Source organism: Triticum aestivum, chromosome 7D (genome assembly GCF_018294505.1).
Source record: "Triticum aestivum cultivar Chinese Spring chromosome 7D, IWGSC CS RefSeq v2.1, whole genome shotgun sequence".
NCBI classification, from domain to species: domain Eukaryota; kingdom Viridiplantae; phylum Streptophyta; class Magnoliopsida; order Poales; family Poaceae; genus Triticum; species Triticum aestivum.
The window spans coordinates 56050140-56070553 of NC_057814.1; the positions used below are offsets into that span (position 1 = coordinate 56050140).

Sequence of the window (20414 nt, forward strand, 5' to 3'; positions counted from 1 at the left end):
ACGTCAAATCTGGAGGCACCTTCACCAGGCCTATTCGTAAGTACGGCAAGCACGTGTTCTCCCACAACACGACGTTCTGCTGCGTCAAGCAGCCGCCTGGCGGTCAGAAGGGTGCCTACTACGCCATCCATCACATGCGGGCGATCGTACGGGACCATCATCAACTACTGCTACCGAGTAGACTCAAAGATTGGGCCGCGAGCGTGTCGGCAATCCAGGACGCGGACATCAGACAAGAATTCTTTCGCATCCAGTCGGAGTTTGCGGAAATCATCCATCAAGATGTCCTTCGTACCTCGGGGCAGTTCTACCTCAGAATTCAACCGTCCAACAGTGACATCGACACAATCCTACAAATGCAGGCTGACAACGCCCGTTGTTTCATGACTCCCACGATAGACGGCGGCTTCATCCACGCTCCGGTCCCTTGAGTCGAGTCGAAAGCAGTGATGCTGTGTCTAGTTCTGAAACATCGATTGGCTCATGTTGTAATTAAACTTTAATGAACTTGTAGTATGTCTCTTTGGTTTCGAGAGTCCTTCAACTTAGATGTAATCGATGCTATTAATGTCTTGCTTTTCTCTTCCGATCGTTCTGTTGCATACTTATATATTGCTTATGTATTGTCTGTGAATTGGTACTAACGTTTCGTTTGGCTACTGCATAGCGATGCCGTGGTATGTCGTGTACAAGGGTAAGGTTCCCGGAGTCTACGACGACTGGGAGGAGTGTCGGAGACAGGTTCACCGATTCAGCGGTAACAGTTACAAAGGGTACGCCACTAGGGCCGAGGCCGAATCTAGATACGCCCGCTATCTAGCGGGAGAGGGGAGGGAGCGTTGGAGGAACCGGATGAAGACGAGTTTCATCGTGATGATGCTCATCGTGATGACCGCAGCTCTCTTCTATGTGATGGTAGTTTAGATGATCGATATCGACTTGTAATGTGAAGACAAACTCGCGGTCTCGAGACTTGTAATATAATGATTCATACTTATACATTTTGTTCGGTCTTTTCATTTCGGAGACTAATATGATGAATTGTATTCGAAGACTAAAATGATGAATTGTATTCAGAGAATAATCTTGTATTGTATTCGATGAATCTGTTGTTGATGTGTGCTGTCTATATTTTGTCCAATTATACATTTTGTAACCTGTGCAAAAAACAGAAAATTAAAAAATAAAAAAACCTAATATTCATACTAATGGCGCATCACATCATAGTGCGCCATTAGTATGCCAGAGGATACTAATGGCGCATCACTAAACAGTGCGCCATTAGTATGCCGAAGTTACTAATGGCGCATCCAGTTGTTGTGCGCCATTAGTATGCCAAAGCACCTGGGTATAGATGGCCCCCTGGGAGGCATACTAATGGCGCACTGTTGTATATACTAATGGCGCATCTGGGGTGCGCCATTAGTACCAGATACTAATGGCGCACCAGTGATGCGCCATTAGTAAAATATACTAATGGCGTGCTACTAATGGCGCACCACTAATGCGCCATTAATAGCCAAATTAGGTGCGCCATTAGTAGGCCTTTTCCTAGTAGTGACCTGCTAGGCTCGAATGGTAGATGTTACGGGCAACTGTATGTGAATCCCACTCCAAGGGATCGCCCTTCTCAATCCCAGATATGGCAGTTATGGAGTTGATGGCTCGTGTTTTTTTCTCTTTTGCTTTATTTTTTTTGTTTTGTTTCTACTTACAACAAAAAACTTATTTATTTTATTTCTAATTACTTACGTATTTTACTTTAATTATTTTATTTTTATTTATTTTACTGCTGCTATTTTTATTTATTTTACTGCTGCTATTTTTATTTATTTTACTGCTGCTATTTTTACTTAATTTATTAAGGTTTATTTATTGTAGTTACTATAGTTTATTTATTTTATTTTATTTAGTTTTATTTATTTTATTAAGGTTTATTTATTTTATAAATATAAAAAAATGAACATAGATGCGCTTATAGAGAAAATTAAACCTAAATTCACAGTAAATTTCAATTTACTGTGAATTTAGGTGAAATTCCCTGTATAAGGGCATCTATTTTCACTTTAAGAGAAGCGCAACAAGGCATAGAGGGACGGGCTTATAAACTGGTGTGAGCACCCTTCGGTTGGCGAGGTGGGACTAAACACTGGACGCAACTAGGACCAGCCCTTTAGTCCCGGTTTGTGGTATGAACCGGGACTAAAGGGTGGTGGGCCAGGAGCGTGGCCCATTGGTCCCGGTTTGTCCCACCAACCGGGACCAAAGGGTCCGGACGAACCGGGACCAATGCCCCCACGAGGCCCGGCAGGCCCCTGGCCGCACGAACCGGGACCAATGCTCACATTAGTCCCGGTTCGTGACTGAACCGGGGCTAATGTGAAAACTGCCCTGTGACCTAAGCCCTGTTTTCTACTAGTGTGAGTGTTACTTTTATGCTCATCCAACCTAAGTTTAAACCAAGATATTTCATAAAAAAACAAGATATTCCTTCTAATATTTCTACTAATGACTAATGATCTGATCTTTATTTTGTTTCCACAAGAAATGGGATATTTATGGACGAAATCAAGCTAATGCATGAAAAGGAGTAAAGTGTAGATAGAGAAGATCAAGCAGCAGGCGCAACAGGGGAACTAGAGCAAAAGACAACTTTCTATACGACCATCACCGCTCGCATGGATGGTCGTATGGACTGGCAACCGCACCGTCTAATTCACCTAAACAACCTTTATAAAAGGCACATCGCCAGAAGAGCAACGCATGACGCCACATATCGCCATCTTCTCAGCAGTTATCTCCATCAACCCTAGACGCCATCATTTTCCATCTACATCTTCATAGACATCACCACCACCATAATGCTTAGCCGTCTAGCCATACTTTGTAACCATGCATCACTTCCGGCAACTATTGTGAGAAGTATTATCAATCAATCAATCTTCATGATGTGTTCTTTCATGGTTTTCTTCGTGTGATTGATTGAAGTATTTTGAATTAACGTCTCGTATGTGTAACATAAAATTGCTTCATAGTTGTCTCTTGTCTTGTTCACGTTCTTCATCACTGCAGGTACATAGGATCATGGAGAACGAGCCAAGGCGAGGCTAAGGGCAAGACCTTGATATGTTATTTTGAACAGAAGTGACAGAAAGGTTTAATACGGTAACACGGATCCTATCTCTGGGGATACCAGAGATGTAGTCATTAAACGGCCAATGCTTTTGTCTGATTTCTATTTTAATTACCGGGGCAACCCTGTGCGACGGATAGGGCCTTCGGTTGGACAACTGACTCTTGATGCAGGACGCGTGCCGGTCAAGATGTAATTTGGACACATTCCCCACTTCAATACGTAGCAAGCACATCTCGATGGATGACTTCCAAGGTACAAATTAAGATCATAATGGTCCGGACACAAATATATGATTTAAATATAAGTTCTCATACCTATGCCTATTTTTATTATAAGTGTTCCTAGTTGCAATTTCATTTTGATCCAGTCAAAAGCCGAAATTAATTCTCTTGCAAAAGCTTGGTAGAAGCCTTTGACTTCGAGGGCACCGAAAAGCTAAAATTAATTATCTCGCAAAAGCTTGGTAGAAGCCTTTGACTTCAAGGGCACCGTCCTTTCTTGGGTTTGATAAATCAGTGTCATCTCTGGGAATAAAGCGAGAATCATTTCTGCTCCTTTACCAACCACTAAAGGGACTAATCAGTGGCGCCCCCCATCCCCGGCCAGACCCTCGTCCATGTCCCTGCCCTTCTTAGGAGGTGGCGGCTGGCCGGCTGCTAAAGCTATTTTCTCCTCGCTTCTTTGAACGTGGCGGTCCACGCTGCGAGTTGCCGAGTTGATCTTGCGAGCGGTCACCACCTTTGGTTCCTTCTGCGGCTCTAGCAACACTCTGAATGGGTCAATTCGGTAGCGGACGGCGAAATGGGCGGGAACAAGGTGGACGGCGACGACGATCGACTGGGGAGGCTGGGACCATTCGGTAGCGGACGGCGAAAAGGGCGGGAACAAGGTGGACGGCGGCGACGATCGACTGGAGAGGGTGGGATGCTTGGGCTTTGTCGTGAAAATAGTGCGAATGTGGCCAAATGCACAGGCTTCGGTTGGGGTTTTGGATAGACCAAGGTTGTTGGAGTCCTATGGCTATATGATGACGGTCCATACTCCCACAAACTTTATTTCCAGTGTTGGATAGCAAAAATGATTCAGATGCGTTGGTACGAATGTTTGCAAGCCTTTTGCAAAAACGTTGGAGATGCCCGCAAGAAATTAGACATCACTGTACTTCGAGCCTTCAATTTCATCTAGAAAAGAAAAGGAGGAAGAGCCTTCAATTTCAGCAAGCGTCTGCTCCTGTGGTTACATCAGGGATCGTCTGCGGAGAGTATATCATTATGCCAAACGCAGCGTCGTGCCGTGCCTTGGTGTGTGACTTGTGGGCCAGCCACCACCTATTGGGCCCACATGTCATGCACTCAGAAGCACCTGCCTTAAGGCTCTAAAGCTCAGTCCCATTATGCTAGGCTAGATGGATCAGGTTGTGGCCTAATGAGTTTAAATCAACTGTAAAGTGTTCTCAACTACATGTATAAAAATTGTGCTGCTAATGAATCGCTCAGCAGCTCACATTTGCTCCAAGGAATCCCCTCGAAACAGCACAAACCCAAATTGGGGACAGAGCAGAGAGCATAACTTTAATGGAAGGATGGGCACGGTAAGAGCAGTGAACATAGATAGATCAACTTCAGGTGACATACCATACATAACATAACATGGAACTAAGATCACAGGACGGGCAGATCGCTGGCGCAAACTAAGTCGGGTAAGTCCTAGCAGAGGGCAAAAGGAACCAAGAACTGCCCCACTGTTCTTGACCGGAACACAAGATAGTACAGTACTAGCTAACTAGCCATCAGCGAAACCAAACCGGAGTGCAGCGTCACCGACCGTGCTCGATCGATCACCAGCCGTCGGTGAGGTGCACCGTGACCGAGACGCTGTCGGAGGAGTCCCAGTAGGAGCTGGGCACGAAGAGGAACCCTCTGGCCTGGAAATCCTTGAGCCGCCGGACGAAGGGCGCGGCCCCGGAGCTCCACAGCACGAGCGCCCCCGGGTCGTTCCGCTTCTTCACCTCCATCTTGTACTTCACCTCGGCGTTCCCGGTGGGGCGAGGGCCCATGCAGACGAGCGACAGCGAGCGGCCGGCCAGGACGTCGCCGCCGTTGAGCAGGAGGAACATGCTGGCGCCGTCGCGGTGCAGGAGCACGCGGAAGGGCATGGCCTTCTCCAGCGTGACGGCCGAGCGCCGGTTGCAGCGCACGACCACCGCTGCCTCGTCGTCGTCTGACGCGTGGAGGTCCTCGATGTGGTTGTACAGCAGCAGGCCGTAGTAGGTGCAGCCTTCGAAGGGGCAGTGGTACGGCGCGTACCGGCACGCCTCCTCGTGGCGCCGCCTCTCGGTGTAGGTGACGATCTGGTGGCAGCCGTAGGTCAGTCATGGCCGCCAGGACCTTCTCCAGCGCCCGGCAGCGGATGTCGCCGATGGGTTCGGTGCAGAAGCACATCCGGTCCATGATGAGGCAGCAGCTCCCGCAGGCAGGGTGCCCGTTCTTGCACGGAATCAATCAAGCCAGAGAAAATGCCAATCAGCCGAAAAATCGCGGCATATCCTGCTGTGCTGGAGCTAAAGTCTAAATAAATATACACTAGTACTAGTACCAAGTACTACTACTAACCATGAAGATCTGCTCTCCGAAAGGCTTGAAGCAGATGTCACATCGCAGCGCCTCCGCCTCGATTGTGTAAGAGCCGGCGGATTGATCTTCTTCCTCCACCCGGGGCTCGTTTACCGGGCCCCCTTTCACGGGAGGCGGGAGCCGTCCTCGCCTTCTTGGCGCTCTGCTTCTCCATCTCTGCATGCATCAGAGAAGAAATCCTCCATTTTTATGTTGCTACTTCCTAGATCCGCAATAAGGAAAAATGCTGTACGGAACGACCGAACGAGGAACTGGCCAAGAAAGGGAGATGCATATGTAGGTAAGAATCCACGGGGTAGAAACTAGAAAAATAGTAGGCAGAGCGGAGCTCATCAATGGCAAGAAAAGGTTCGACTGAACTGATTGCAGATATGAAGAACGATGATGGAGATCTGTAGGTAGCTAGAGAGAGGCGCACTGCTCACCTGCACGTTGCTTAGCTTCAGGCCTCAAGGAAGTAGTAGACCGCACGGAGAAAACTAGTGGGTTGGAGCACCAGTGAGAGATCTTTATAGACCGCCGGGCAACAGCTGGAAACTGAGGTGAGCTCCGTGGCACTTGCGTGTGCACGCGGCAGTGTGGAGTGGACATGAACGCTTGGCGAGTCATGTGTGCCGGGCGACGTGGCGGGGCTTCCAAGTTCCAACTCGCTAGGTGTGGCTGCATGCAAAAAACTAGTGATTGGGGCGCACCCTTGGTGCGCCGCCTCAGTGGCATCTGTGGCGGTGCCAGGTAGGGAGCGCCTCTTTCAGCTTCCTTTTTGCTAATTTTGGTTGCACATGTACGTGCAAGCTCCTTCCACTTAAACCATTTTGTATACACTTTTTCAAATATATTAATTTTTTCATCCAGATACAGTTACATCGGCGGCAAGAACAAGAGACTGGATGTGGTGTTCTTCTAGTAGTGGAGTGTGAGTAAAATCATAAGACAGACATCATTGTTTTTCATTATTACATGTTTTGACGAGGATGTGGTACTGGTGCTCCTTCAGCAATGGCGAACTCGCCTCTCCTCCTCCTGCCTCCCAGCATGGCCTCTAAGGTTGATGTCCACGGATCCTTCGTCCGAATGGGCAAGGTCAACCACGAGGATGCGGGCGCCGGAGACGACCGCCTCCTCGACAAGGATGTTGGCGCTGGGGATGACCTCCTTCGGGCGCGGCTGCTCCCCCTCCTTGTCTGGATCCTTTGCCTCAAGATGCAACGTACATTCAAAGACTTGATTCACATTCCAAATAGCAAAACGAGCTTGATGTTGCCTTATCAATGCCCTCAAAATGCCTGAGATTCATGGCATTGCTGAATTGTTGATCTAATAAAGCAGAAAAAAAATATCTAGAGGAATTGGACGTTAAGTTAATCCCAGGTCCAAAGTGAACTTGGTGACTAACTTCACAAGCTTCTTGCAGAGGTTAACAAACTAAAAACAAAGTTTACATGTGGAACTGAAAGGTGTCCAAGGGATTAGATAGATAGAACAGTTTCCAGACTATGTTTTGTCCAAACAAATCACAAACACAACAAATGTAAACAAAAAGGAAAATTCATTAGAATAGTTCTTTACAGTATGTATTAATTTCATACTGATGCTTTGCTAGTATGCACTATATCTGTCGAAGTACATCTGGAAATGTTGTTTTGTAACATACAATAAATTATTATCCAGTGGTACTTCCTTTTATGAGGTGAAAAAATGGGAGACACACTGGATCTCCGACACCAGGAACTACAAGATGCCTAAAAGTACAGGTACTACTCGTGGAAGTAGTTTCGCCAGGAAAATTTTCATTTATTCTGACTTATAAGGATGACACCGCTTAAAGCATAGATTGTGTAGAATGCTAAAACATTAATAATACCTGAAGTATAGCTGACATATGAACCATTGGTTGACGTCGCCAGAGATGGGAAAATTAAATGTTAGGAAACACAATCCGATGTGAAAGGAGATGTTCATGATCGGTATCCACATCCACCATGGAGGTTCAGATTAGTGAGAAAAGGAGAATCAGGAAGCAAGCATAAATATATAAATCTATAAAAGAATCCAAAGAAATTAAGATTGAAAGAGCTATCCAAGTGTAAATAACATGTTAAGATCACACTTTGTCTACCATAGACAAAAAAGAGAAGCTCAGATGCATAATTCCCATGTGACCATAGCATAAATACGCCAACTTGTGGATTAGAAATCCAATGTTTCAAATTATTTGATGCCATTTGTCAAATGCATTTCTACTTTTCAGTTGTGGTCATGTTCAATAAACACCGAGGTATATATATTTCTATAGTGGGAGGCAGACTGTTTACATTCTTCAATAATTTGCGAAGGTTCCGGTTCCTGACAATTTTATATTAACTGAGAGTACTGCAATGCTGAAAAGGTAGATTATACTAGTCCAAATGCCCGTGCGTTGCACCGGGCAAAAGAAGAGACACAATCTGCTTCATGTGCCATTGTGCATCATTTTTATATCCAATTTAAATAAACATTGATGATTAGGTTAATTTTGGTAAATTTCTTATTTTTAATAAAAGTCAACGTTTTCATAAAATTTGAACACTATTTGAGCTTGTCCCAAACAAACACTTCTTTTTTTGAAGTTCACCCCCCACTTTATTAAACTAAAGTAGGAATTTCGTCTGATACAACGCTAATAATACAATTAGGGGGAACTGAGTCCCAAAGCACCGATGCTCTACTGCTTATTCTTAAGCGCGCCAGCAAATGGGCAGCATCATGGCTTTTACCTCCACCACCACTTGTCCCGCGGATGATAAGTTCCGATCCCGACCATTAAGCTTCCCAGATAGTAGGACGTAGTCTTTCCCCTTAGTTACGGATTTTGGTGGTAAATTACCTATGGCCAAACTCTCCAGCCTCTATATTTTACTTTTCTGAATCCAGTTTCGTCGATGTGCACTGAACATGATACACATTCAGTCCCTCCACATTATGTACAGCCTTACTGACCTGCAAATCAATCAGTCCGCCCACATAACATAATCTTACATCCTAGAGAAGGACATTTTTGAAGTAACTCGACGGCTTTCTGCGCACAAACAAAAGAAGCAACAAAAGAGTTTTTCTTCACAAAAAAAAGTAATTAAATCGGTCGCAGGAACTGAACATGGTAACTAATATTTACTGCAATGCATATCCCATAAGCTTGGTCCAATAATGAAAAGCTTTTGCAGCAACACAGATGAGATGTGGTGCTTGCAACCAAAGAAGACCTGATATTTAGATGCTTGTTCAAGGTTGAATTGACTGTCACTGAAATGCGACCAACTGCTTTCACAAAGTAAGACATGAGACGCATCCTGGTATAACCATTACTCCCAGATCGAAGTATGCAATTATAACTATTACCGAATGGCAAAAAGCTGGCATAAGAATACCATGTTATAGAGGGTTCGGGTATAAGCATATGCGATAGATGATCCAAATTCTGAACAAATACTTCTGGTGAGTTTAGAATCGATTAAGCTATTGAGATTGATAATGTAGTGTCAAGATTTTAACAGAGAAAGCATCATTGCACTGGTAATGAAGGGGGCAAGGCATCAAGGAGAACACATACAGAAGGATTAATGGAACCTGACTACTGGTCCCTTGTTTTGTTTTTCATGATTGCAGAAGCTTAAGTACTTGAGCTATCTACAAGAAACACTAAAACTACTTACGAATCCACTGCACCTCTATCAAGATAAATCATACTGTAGGTGTTGGCATCTATGATCATTCCCCTATTCATATTCTGCAACTCCGGTCACACATATAAGATAAGCTTTTTGTTTACATACTAACAGAAGTGTAGCTTCTATGAATCTACTTCAAGCACTACAGACCTCAATCAACTTTCAGACCTGAATCAACTTTCAGAATTGAATTAACGTGCACAAAATCAATAGCTGCCTATCGTAAGGTGTCGTCTCTATTCTTGAGGTCCAATTAACAGCATAACGATGATCAACTTAAGCAGCATGTATAACAAATTATGTAAATGCACGTTAATTCAATGCAGGGTGTCTCGCACCAATATATCATGTAAATGTTAATGCACGTGCTCCTAGCATTATCATGTAAATGCAGGGTGTCTCGCACCAATATATCAGGACTGAGGGGGGAAACTCATAGTCTGCACATCGGTGTCATCGAGCGTTATTGGTGGCATGTCCGAAAGCCAAACCTCGTTGGCCTCCAACTGAGTTCGATCGGATATTAATTGTCATTCGCCTAATTGAAAACAACCCACCGGTACAGACGTCTAAGGCATCCAGCACATCTGAACAATAACCATGATTTAGACTTGGCCGTTTTCAGCCATTAGAAAGACAAACATCAGTTTTTTAGTCAGTTAACAACACAAACAACAGCCACTGAAAAAGAACACTTACTGAATAAAACAACATTGCAGAAAAGCTATCATGCATACTTGCATTGCATAAACATGAGCAGAAACAAAGCTAGAGTTTTATGCAAAGAAACAATTGACGAGAAGCAGCAAATAATATTGCCATCCTTCCACAGTACATTTTTCTTCAGATTTCGAGACTCAAACAACCAGCCGAACTAAAAATTGAAAGCATTTGTACACCAGAGAAAGACAATGAGCCAAATCAAAAATTTAGAGCTGCCAAAGAAAATGATTAAAACAAAGACAAGCAGTCAAGCAGTACATTTAGAGCAATTTGTATTGTTGATCTAGTGTACGAGTAAGAGCATCTTCAGCCGAACTTAAAATTCAGAAAATGTTGCAGCCTGAATATGAAGAGCAGTGGACTCACATTTGAGTCTGGTGCAAGCTCCGAGGAGTATCAAGCAGAATCACGTGGTGCGGTGGCGGCTTCTCTCCCCCCTCCTATGCAGGGACGCCCGAGCCCCTCGCAGCTCACCTCTGTGGCGGCGTAGTCCGGCCCCTCCTCGCTCTCCTCGCTCCTCGGTGATGGCGCCGGGTTGCCTGGCTTCCAGTGAACGGGCACAACTTTCCTCCCTCTCTCCTGCTTGGTGGTTACCCTTCTTCTCCTCCGCGACGACGACTAACACCCTCCACCCTCTCGTCAGCGGTGCGACATGGAAGAGCACAATAACAAATAACAGTTGTTTACAGATGTTTCCTGTAAGAACGGACATTCTGTTTCTGATAATAGAAATCAGAAGCTAGGCAAAAAGGATTTATCAAAAGATATAGTGTGATCATCTGGTCCCGACGGAATTGCTTCAGAATATAAATACCTAGCATGGACCCATAATTACTAATGTTAGTATAGTACATAGTCATGGATACCATTACTTCATGTGTAACCATCTGTTCCTAAAAGAACTGCTTCAAAATAGAAATAGGTGGCAAGGACCCATAATTACAATGTTAGTATAGTACACGCCCCTGAGGACGAAACAAAGGAACTGATAGCATTGATAAATAATTATTTGAAGGAAATTAGAACTTGCAAGCATACCACTAGTTGTTTAGAAATGAACCTTTGTTGCTGGAATGGAATTTATTTTTCTCTAGAAGTTGATGGCTTGGGTGCTCAAATGGTGGGAATGATTTAGGCACCGATCCAATAGGCAAGCTCCAAGTAGGATATGTGTGACGAGAGGAGCTCAGCTTTGAAATTTTGCAGGTACTGAACAACAATAAATAGGTGCTCGAATAACCGCAAAATGAGATAAACTGAGGGCATGGTTTACTGAAAGAAACTTGCATCGATTATAAATCTAACCTGTGATTTTCTGGAAGGTGGCCGGCAGCACCTTACTCAGGTTGGCTTTGCCGCCCTGGGCCTTGTCCCCGGCCACTTCCGCGCTGCCGCGGCGCTGCCCTTCCTAGCCGACCAGAGTGAGATCCATCGATCTGGCCGTGTGAACACTGGATGTAGATACAAACCATGCCTGCTCTTGTTCTTGCTCCCACGACACCACATCAGAGGAAGGGTGGGAGCCATATGTGGTTGGGAGACGAAGGAGGCCGATGGGGAGCCAGCACCGCTGATCCGCCACAATAGCTGGCATCCCCCCCTGCCCCCGCGTTCTCTGATCACGACGGCGATTCTTGCTCAGCACCAATACGGAGAAGAGGAAGAGCGGTGTCCCGTGGATCTTCTTGAGCGAGAGGGGAAGACAAACAGGGAGAGGAGGAAGAGGAGGAGGCGGCTCTGGCTGGCGGCGTGTGGGGGAGAGAGGCGGAGAGGAAGACCCGCGTGCGACCCAATGCGGAGCTGCCTTCGTTGGGAAGGAAACGTCACAATCGCTGCGTTTATTGCTTATTTTTCTCTTTCTTCTCGCCTCCAGTAAAAACCAATCGAAAGTAACAGCGCCGCAGGGACGACGTGGCACGCGCGAGCGAGCGCCATTTGCGAGGAGGAAGAGGAGGAGGCGGCTCTGGCTGGCGGCGTGTGGGGGAGAGAGGCGGAGAGGAAGACCCGCACGCGACCCAATGCAGAGCTGCCTTCGTTGGGAAGGAAACGACCCAATCACTGTGTTTATTGCTTTTTTTTCTCTTTCTTCTCTCCTCCAGTAAAACTAATCGAAAGTAACAGCGCCGCAGAGACGACGTGCCACGCGCGAGCGAGCGCCATTTGCGCGACGCATAATGGGTTTAATGATGCTCAACGTAAACGAATGTTTCGGTTAGTTGCATGGATTTTGGGCCTATGCACGAGTGGCCGATTAAGCTTGCACGATACATGCTCACGTCCAGATTTTCTACTACTTAAATTTCTTTCAGGTACACCTCATTTAACGTACACGGTGCACTAACCATCTATCACTTTTTATGAACACAGTACATACGCAAGCGCTCATCTATACGCACATACACTCATCCATATGAGCGCACACATGCACACCCTATCCATATGAGCATCTTTGAAAGACTGAGCCGGGCATATCATTTTGAAATTTACGAAGTCACCGTAGGCACCTCGTCATCGACGGGAACGTCTCCTCCCACTGAATACGCATCGCCGGATATCCTGAAATGGTTTTTTTAGAGGCTGTCAACATATGTGTTGTGAACATCCATGATTTTTTTCAAATTTTTTGACATGTTTAAATTTGAATTTTATAAACTGTTATCACGGTAGCATGTAAGTATCATGTGATACTTTCCCATCACTTGAAACATCTTAGGGTATGTCCAACAGGGGCGCTAAGAGAGGGGCCTAGGATTTGTTTCCTTGTCGAAGGGTAGTTAGGCCCTCCAATCCTGGCGTCACCTATGGCATCGATGCCAGAAAAGGAACGAGGCGCTTGTGATTTTTTCTACCGCGGGAGATGAAGCCTTGAGTGTAGTCGCTGGTCCTTTAGCACCTGTGATTAGAGTCTAGCGTTGAAAAGAAGGGGGCGCTTACATGCTTTTAATTTTCATCATATTTATTTTATTTCCATAAGCGCCTCTACAGGCGTCTTGCGTTGAAGATGCCCTAACTACCCGGATTAGTAACGAGAGGTTCCATACCCGCATCCACTCCTGCACGGTTTCATCAAAAAAAAATTAACCGAACGTCGTCCCTCATCCTAAACTGTGACACCCCAAATTTTTTAACCTTGTTTTGTTAATTAAAATTTTGCCAGGAGATTAAACTTTTCCATTTGTCTAGATTTACCTTTTGATATTGTGGGTTTTTTTTTACCTCAAGTGGAAACTTTCCAAAAGTATTATTGGACTTGTATACTCTCTCTATAAAACAATTCTTTATCAGTGGATTTATTTGGGCTTTATTCTTTCAAAATGATTTTTTCATAGATTTGGGCCTCTGTTGCACTGCAACCATTTGATTAATGCATTTAAAATTTTCATCAAAATTTGAGGATGTCATGTGGTGTTTCCATATCACTTTTATACAAAAATATCTTTTGGTTATTGGAGATTTTGAGCTCTACATCAACTTTTCAAATCAGGTCCAGTAGGTATTTTTGCACTACAACCTATTTAATTTTTCTTTTAAAAATTCTTCCAAGTGTTTGGAGATGTCAGTAGATGCACATGATTCAACTTTATGCTAAAACCCAGTGATGTTCTTTGAAATATTTGAGTGAATCAACCTCATCTTCATTCTGCCCCAGTTTGGTGATTTGTACTGCAACCCTATTTTATTTTGCTCTAGTAACCCTGAGCCTTTTCCTACTCATAAACCACCCTGCAAAACCCTTAAGTCCAGGAGAGTGGACCCATTGGCGGATTTTAAGTGCATGCAATGAGACCTTTTTCTTTCTGTCCAAAACTGAAGTTTTGCAAAACTTGCACTAGCAAGTTTCTGGTTTTGGCCAAATGATCTTGCCATCATCACCTTCATCTAGAGAGACCCTGATCTGGAGATTTTGGCCACTCCAAGAGTTGCCTAGATACACTTAGCATTCTGTCGAACAACTTGTGTTCATGGACAGTTTTGGCATGTTTTCTAGTTGGCATTATGAACTTGAGCCCCTGACCCATCCAGCATGTCCACTAAGATCCTAGCTACTCCTAACCTAGTCCTGTTAATTGCCAGCCTCCCTCTAGCACTCTAGGCTGCCCTGGCTTTTTGTCGAGCACGTCCCATGCGTGCTCTGGGCGCGCCCAGAGCGCACGTTTTGCACGCGCGCGCACCGAGCCGCTGCGTCGCACTGCCGCCCTCGCCGCGTCCCGCCCTGGCCCTTGCTCGCCTGCAGAGCCACGCCCTGCCCTCGCCCACTCGCCAGAACCCTCCACGCCACCCCTGGCGCCCTACAGCGCCGCCGTCAGGGCTCCCTTGGCGGTACGCCGGCGTCGGCAGCGGGCTCTGCCATGGACGGCGCCGCCTAAGCCACCCGCGCGCGCCAGCTGACCCCGTGAACAGCCCGAGCTCATCCGCTTACTCGTCGGCACGCGCTCGTCGCCGCCACGTCGCCCTGCAGCTACAGAGCGACGGTCGCCGGCGTTCTTATCCACGGCCGCCGCGGGACCAACCTCGAACGCCTATTTAAGGAGGCCCCCGAGCTCCTCCAAGCACTCATGCGACCCCAGGCCACCCCCATAGCACCCCCACGGCCAGCATTCGACGGAGGGTAGCCGTCTTCCTCGACTCCGGTCGGTTCGGCCGCCGCCACCTTCCGGTGCCATTCATCGCAACCAGACCCTTCCCCGTGCATCCAACACCACCATCCGTTTCCCCTCGACCTCACGGAGTCGCCCATCCTCTTAGCTTCGATCGAGAGCCACCACAGCCCAAACCCCCAATCATGCCCGAAACCTCCTCCGCCGCGGAGCTCGCCGTCGGCGACTCCCTTCACCCCCACGGCCCCCTCGACCACCGGGAGGACCGCCCTGGAGCCATGGATCCATCCCTGCCCTCTGGAGCCCGCGAGGAGCCGCCAATCGCCGGCGGCGATCGCCGGAGTCCCGCCTCCGTTCGGGCAGAGGAAGAGGAGGGAGGAGAGACTAGTCAAACCTGACCAGTGGGCCCGCTGGACCCACTGTCAGTGACCCAGCCCCGCCACCACGTGTTTAAGTGGTCGCGTAAACGCCTGAGTACGTCTCCTCTACTTCGAAAGCGTATTCTCCCCCGAAACGTTTTCTTTTTCTGGTTTTATTAAAAACAGAACTTTGACTGGCTATATCTTTTAAAATAAAACTCCAAATGAGTTGATTCTTTTTCCTACCTCTCTCAAATTTCACCTAGTTTATTTTAAGATTTATTTCAAAAATATTTGGGACAAATTTTTGTACTGTTTTTGAAATGTATGTTATTTGAATATCCTTCAAAATAGGAAATGGAGGGAGAAGAAAACTTTCAAAAAGTGCACCCCCTTGCATACTCTTGAAGGCAAGCATTCTGAACTCTGGCATAATATTTTTGTGAGGTGTTTTGATACGGTTACAACACCACCTTGATTTGGAGCATACGTTATTTTTATGTAACGATAAAGTCACACGCATGAGTGCATATTGGAGATGCTTTACTGTTAGAAATGGATATGCTGGTGATAGTGATCATCCTCGCGAGCTTTTCATGCATACCGGCAGGAAGCCGGGAAAGTCGTGGTCTTGGGTAGACACGAGCTTGTCCCTAGTTCCTCGTCGAGACGAGTGTGTCCGGTATGGCATGATGAGGTTTGATGAGCGGTGATTCTGTCTGTTAATGGAAATATATTGGTTAGGCTAATTATTCGGAGAATACTTGGACCTCCTGAGTCGGACGTGGGTCGAGTCTTGTTCAGTAACTCCCCCTACTTGTTTCGTACTACCACCTGTCCCTGCCGCAGGTAGGGTACGGTTCAGTAAGTTGTCAACCCCGTCCTAGCACACACCGTACAGAGAGGCCATGGTGGAAGATACCGGAGGCCTCCGGTAGGCATGCCACCTGGTCCGGGGGCATGGGTGTTTCCGGTTGGGACCGAGAGGGGGGCACCCCTTAGAGCGCGCGATATAAATTTGATCCCATGCTACGTCGAGGTTGTAGCCTCCCCACTTAGAGTTTTGCTTGACAGGTGTCGTGGGTGATTCCAGACACCAGTAAGTTAAGCTGGTGTGTGCAGGTCAGGCGTGTTTTCAATTAAAAGGCCGTAGGCGGGATTAGTCCCGATGGACTAAGTAAATCCGTTACGCGTGGGTATAGAGTACACCCTCTGCAGAGGTTAAATCTTTTCAGATAGCCATGTTCATAGGTAAGGACTACAGTCTGAGATGGGTATAGTGACGGTCTTCGGATGGAGAAACGGCTAAATTAGAACATAGTGACGGTCTTCGGATGGAGAAACGGTTAAACTAGAACATAGTGACGGTCTTCGGATGGAGAAACGGCTATACTAGAACTTTGATTATGACCTATGACATATGAGGATTATGTTTATTATTATTATGGACTAACCATTTACATTATTTGAATTATTAAGTATCCCTAGGACGGTTCTACCTCCTGGATACTCACTGCGATTATTATTTATAAGCCCTTTATGTGGCGTCGCTCAGACGCCCGACTGCGGCATGCTTGTTATTTATTTATCCTTTATAAGCCCTTTATGTGGCGTCGCTCAGACGCCCGACTGCGGCATGTTTGTCATTTATTTATTATTCATAAGCCCTTTATGTGGCGTCGCTCAGACGCCCGACTGCGGCATGTTTGTCATTTATTTATTATTCATAAGCCCTTTATGTGGTGTCGCTCAGACGCCCGATTGAGGCATGATTTATCTTATTATCCTTTCGAGGCGTCGCTTCAGACACTCGATCGGTGCATTCTATAACCCTACTCCCGTAATTGCATATTCATAGTTTACCCGCATGCGTGCATCATGGATTTCATATATTTCATGACAGACATTATGATCATAGAATATTTCGGAGCATTATTATCCCTTATTATATTATACCCGTGTTCATAATGTTTGCGAGTACATTCCAAAGTACTCACTGGCTTGTCCCTGGCTATTGTCTTGGCCAGATTTCCCGCATGGAGATAAGCATTGCGATGACAGCCCCGGAACCTACGCAATGATGATAGCAGCCTCGCGAAGATAGGAGTTACCCTGGTCAGCTGTTCTTGTGGGAAATGGAGTCCCATAGACGCAGATGAACCACAACTGCTTCCGCCATCAATCACTAGAAACCAAGTGTTGTACTCATAGGCCACAATGGTCTTGTACTACATATTTTGTACTTTGCTTGGAATTCTTGTATCAAGTTGGTGCCTCATCAGCTAACAATAATCCTGGGGCTGGTGAGCACAAAGGCCATTTTCTGGGAAATTAATATCCCGAAAAACCGGTCCTGACATAAACTCCATCTACTCCTGTGCCCAGGACGACTTTCGCGCCGCCCTCAGAGCATCTATAGCCGTGATGGCCAAATCCGGCCCCTCAAACACTTTGCATCCGCGTATCTTATATCCGACGCCTTATATCCATATTATACATGCAAACATTGATCTATCTACATGATCAAACGACGGATAACAAAAATCAGCTGCAAAGGAACATAAAATCGGCTGCAAACAGATATTAACAAACTTCGCCGCATCCAAAAGATCATAGTACGTCACCTGAAAACTTCTTAAACCTCTACAACCAAAAACAATATAAGCATTGAGGAGGAGGGGGGAGGGGCAGAATCACCACTTCCTCGCCGGGCCTTTACCCTTCCGGTAGCCGGTGCAACTGTAGGCGTCCGCGGCTGGTGGAGGGTCTTGGTCGTCCGACGAGGAGGTGCAGCTGTCACCGTCGTCGGACTCGGAGTCGGAGAGGACGACGAGCCCCTTCATCCGACGGACCGCCATGTCTTGCTCCCGCTTCAACCTGGCGACCCGAGCCTTCTTCTTCGTTGCCTCCTTCGCACCGTGCTCCGACTGCTCAATAGCAAGCCGAAGTGCCTTGGCGTTCTTTCGTCGGAGGCGGTGAGCATCCGTCTCCGCCGTCGTGAGGGAGCGTCGTAGACCCATGTCAGGAGACGCGCGTCCTTGTCGGGGTCTGCCTCCTTCCTGCGGCGGCGGCGCTCGGACTGCTCCGTTGCGTCCCTCTCCCATGCACGCTGCCTCTCGCGACGCGTGGCGCGCGCCACCAGCTCGGGTGTGCGCGTGCGGGCCGGCGGTGCGGGCACAATCACCCAACGCTGGCCGCGTGGAGGAGAGGCTGGCAGGGGAAGGAGACGCCACAGGGCCGGGAGGGTCCAGCTCTGGCGTCCACCCTCCGTCGGCGCGGGAGCTGCGGCAACGCTCCTGATCCGTGATACGTCTCAGTCGTATCTATAATTTTTGATTGTTCCATGCCAATATTATACAACTTTCATATCCTTTTGGCAACTTTTTATACTATTTTTGGGACTAACATATTGATCCAGTGCCCAGTGCCAGTTCCTGTTTGTTGCATGTTTTATGTTTCGCAGAAACCCCATATCAAACGGAGTCCAAACGGGATAAAAACGGACGGAGAATATTTTTGAAATATTTTTGAAATATGGGAAGAAGAATCAACGTGAGACGGTGCTCGAGGGGGCCACGAGGCAGGGGCGCGCGCCTGCCCCTCTGGGCGCGCCCCTGACCCTCGTGGGCACCCCGTAAGGCGGTTGCTGCTCTTCTTTGGCCGCAAGAAAGCTAATTTTCGGAGAAAAATTTGGGCGAAGGTTTCAATCCAATCGGAGTTACGGATCTCCGGATATATAAGAAACGGTGAAAGGGCAGAAGCCGAGAACGCAGAAACAGAGGGAGACAGAGAGACAGATCCAATCTCGGAGGGGCTCTCACCCCTCCCATGCCATGGAGAACAAGGACCAGAGGGGAAACCCTTCTCCCATCTAGGGAGGAGGTCAAGGAAGAAGAAGGAGGGGGGGGGGCTCTCTCCCCCTCGCTTCCGGTGTCGCCGGAGTGCCACCGGGGGCCATCATCATCACCGCAATCTTCACCAACAACTTCACCGCCATCATCACCAACTCTTCCCCCCTCTATGCAGCGGTGTAACCCCTCTTTTACCCGCTGTAATCTCTACTTAAACATGGTGCTCAATGCTATATATTATTTCCCAATGATGTATGGCTATCCTATGATGTTTGAGTAGATCCGTTTTGTCCTATGGGTTAATTGATGATCGTGATTGGTTTGAGTTGCATGTTTTTTATTGGTGTTGTCCTATGGTGCTCTCCGTGTCGCGCAAGCATGAGGGATCCCCGCTGTAGGGTTTGCAATATGTTCATGATTTGCTTATGGTGGGTTGCGTGAGTGACAGAAGCACATACCCGAGTAAGTAGGTTGTTTGCGTATGGGAATAAAGAGGACTTGATACTTTAATGCTATGGTTGGGTTTTACCTTAATGATCTTTAGTAGTTGCGAACGCTTGCTAGAGTTCCAATCATAAGTGCATATGATCCAAGTAGAGAAAGTATGTTAGCTTATGCCTCTCCCTCATATAAAATTGTAATAATGATTACCGGTCTAGTTATCGATTGCCTAGGGAGAAATAATTTTTCGTGACAAAAAGCTCTTTACTAAAACTAATTTAGTTGTGTCTTTATCTAAACAGCCCCTACTTTTTATCTACGTGCTCTTTACTATCTTGCAAACCTATCCGAAAACACCTACAAAGTACTTCTAGTTTTATACTTGTTCTAGGTAAAGTGAACGCCAAGCGTGCGTAGAGTTGTATCGGTGGTCGATAGAACTTGAGGGAATATTTGTTCTACCTTTAGCTCCTCGTTGGGTTTGACACTCTTACTTATCGAAAGAGGCTACAATTGATACACTATACTTGTGGGTTATCAAGACCTTTTTCTGGCGCCGTTGCCGGCGAGTTATAGCGTGGGGTGAATATTCTCGTGTGTGCTTGTCTGCTTTATCACTAAGTAATTTTTATTTGCTGTTCTTAGTTGTTCTCTATCTTTAGTTATGGATATGGAACACTAAATACCAAAAAAATTAGGTTTACTTGCTACTCATGGAGATGGGGAATCTCCTAAAACCCTCGATGCTCATTATGTGAAAGATATTAGGTACTACTTTGATAATCCCGAGAAAACCCCATTCAATTTTGTAATGGGAGACATGTTGGATCAACGTGAATACTTTAGGGATTATCGCTTGACTCAAAAAGGAAAACTATTATGGGATCAAATTTATATGTTGAAGTGGTATGCTAGGCAACTATGCCTGAGATATGATTATACTTGTTGCTCTAGGATGAAGGCTCCACA

General features: G+C 46.5%; 1 protein-coding gene across 2 annotated transcripts; it reads right to left on the reverse strand.

Moving 5' to 3' along the window:
- Positions 1-4727: 4727 nt before the first annotated feature.
- On the reverse strand, positions 4728-6241 carry LOC123168739 (acyl transferase 8-like). Of its 2 annotated transcripts, XM_044586609.1 has the most exons (3): positions 6195-6241; positions 5749-5925; positions 4728-5622 (listed from the first exon to the last, which is right to left on the reverse strand). In XM_044586609.1, the coding sequence occupies exon 3, from the start codon at positions 5289-5291 to the stop codon at positions 4974-4976; it is 318 nt and encodes a 105-aa protein (XP_044442544.1). In that variant the 5' UTR covers positions 5292-5622; positions 5749-5925; positions 6195-6241; the 3' UTR covers positions 4728-4973. The 2 variants fall into 2 exon arrangements, with proteins under 2 accessions (XP_044442544.1, XP_044442543.1); XM_044586608.1 differs by lacking the exon at positions 6195-6241 and having other exon boundaries at positions 5749-6188.
- Between the last annotated feature and the right edge of the window lie 14173 nt (positions 6242-20414).

What these genes read in the sequence shown, in the direction of transcription:
- LOC123168739 (XM_044586608.1), bottom strand. Translation starts at nt 5,931, where the DNA reads ATGCAGAGATGGAGAAGCAGAGCGCCAAGAAGGCGAGGACGGCTCCCG. An exon ending in TCGGAGAGCAGATCTTCATG is followed by an intron (nt 5,623 to 5,748) that starts GTTAGTAGTAGT and finishes ATTCCGTGCAAG; the next exon opens with AACGGGCACCCTGCCTGCGG.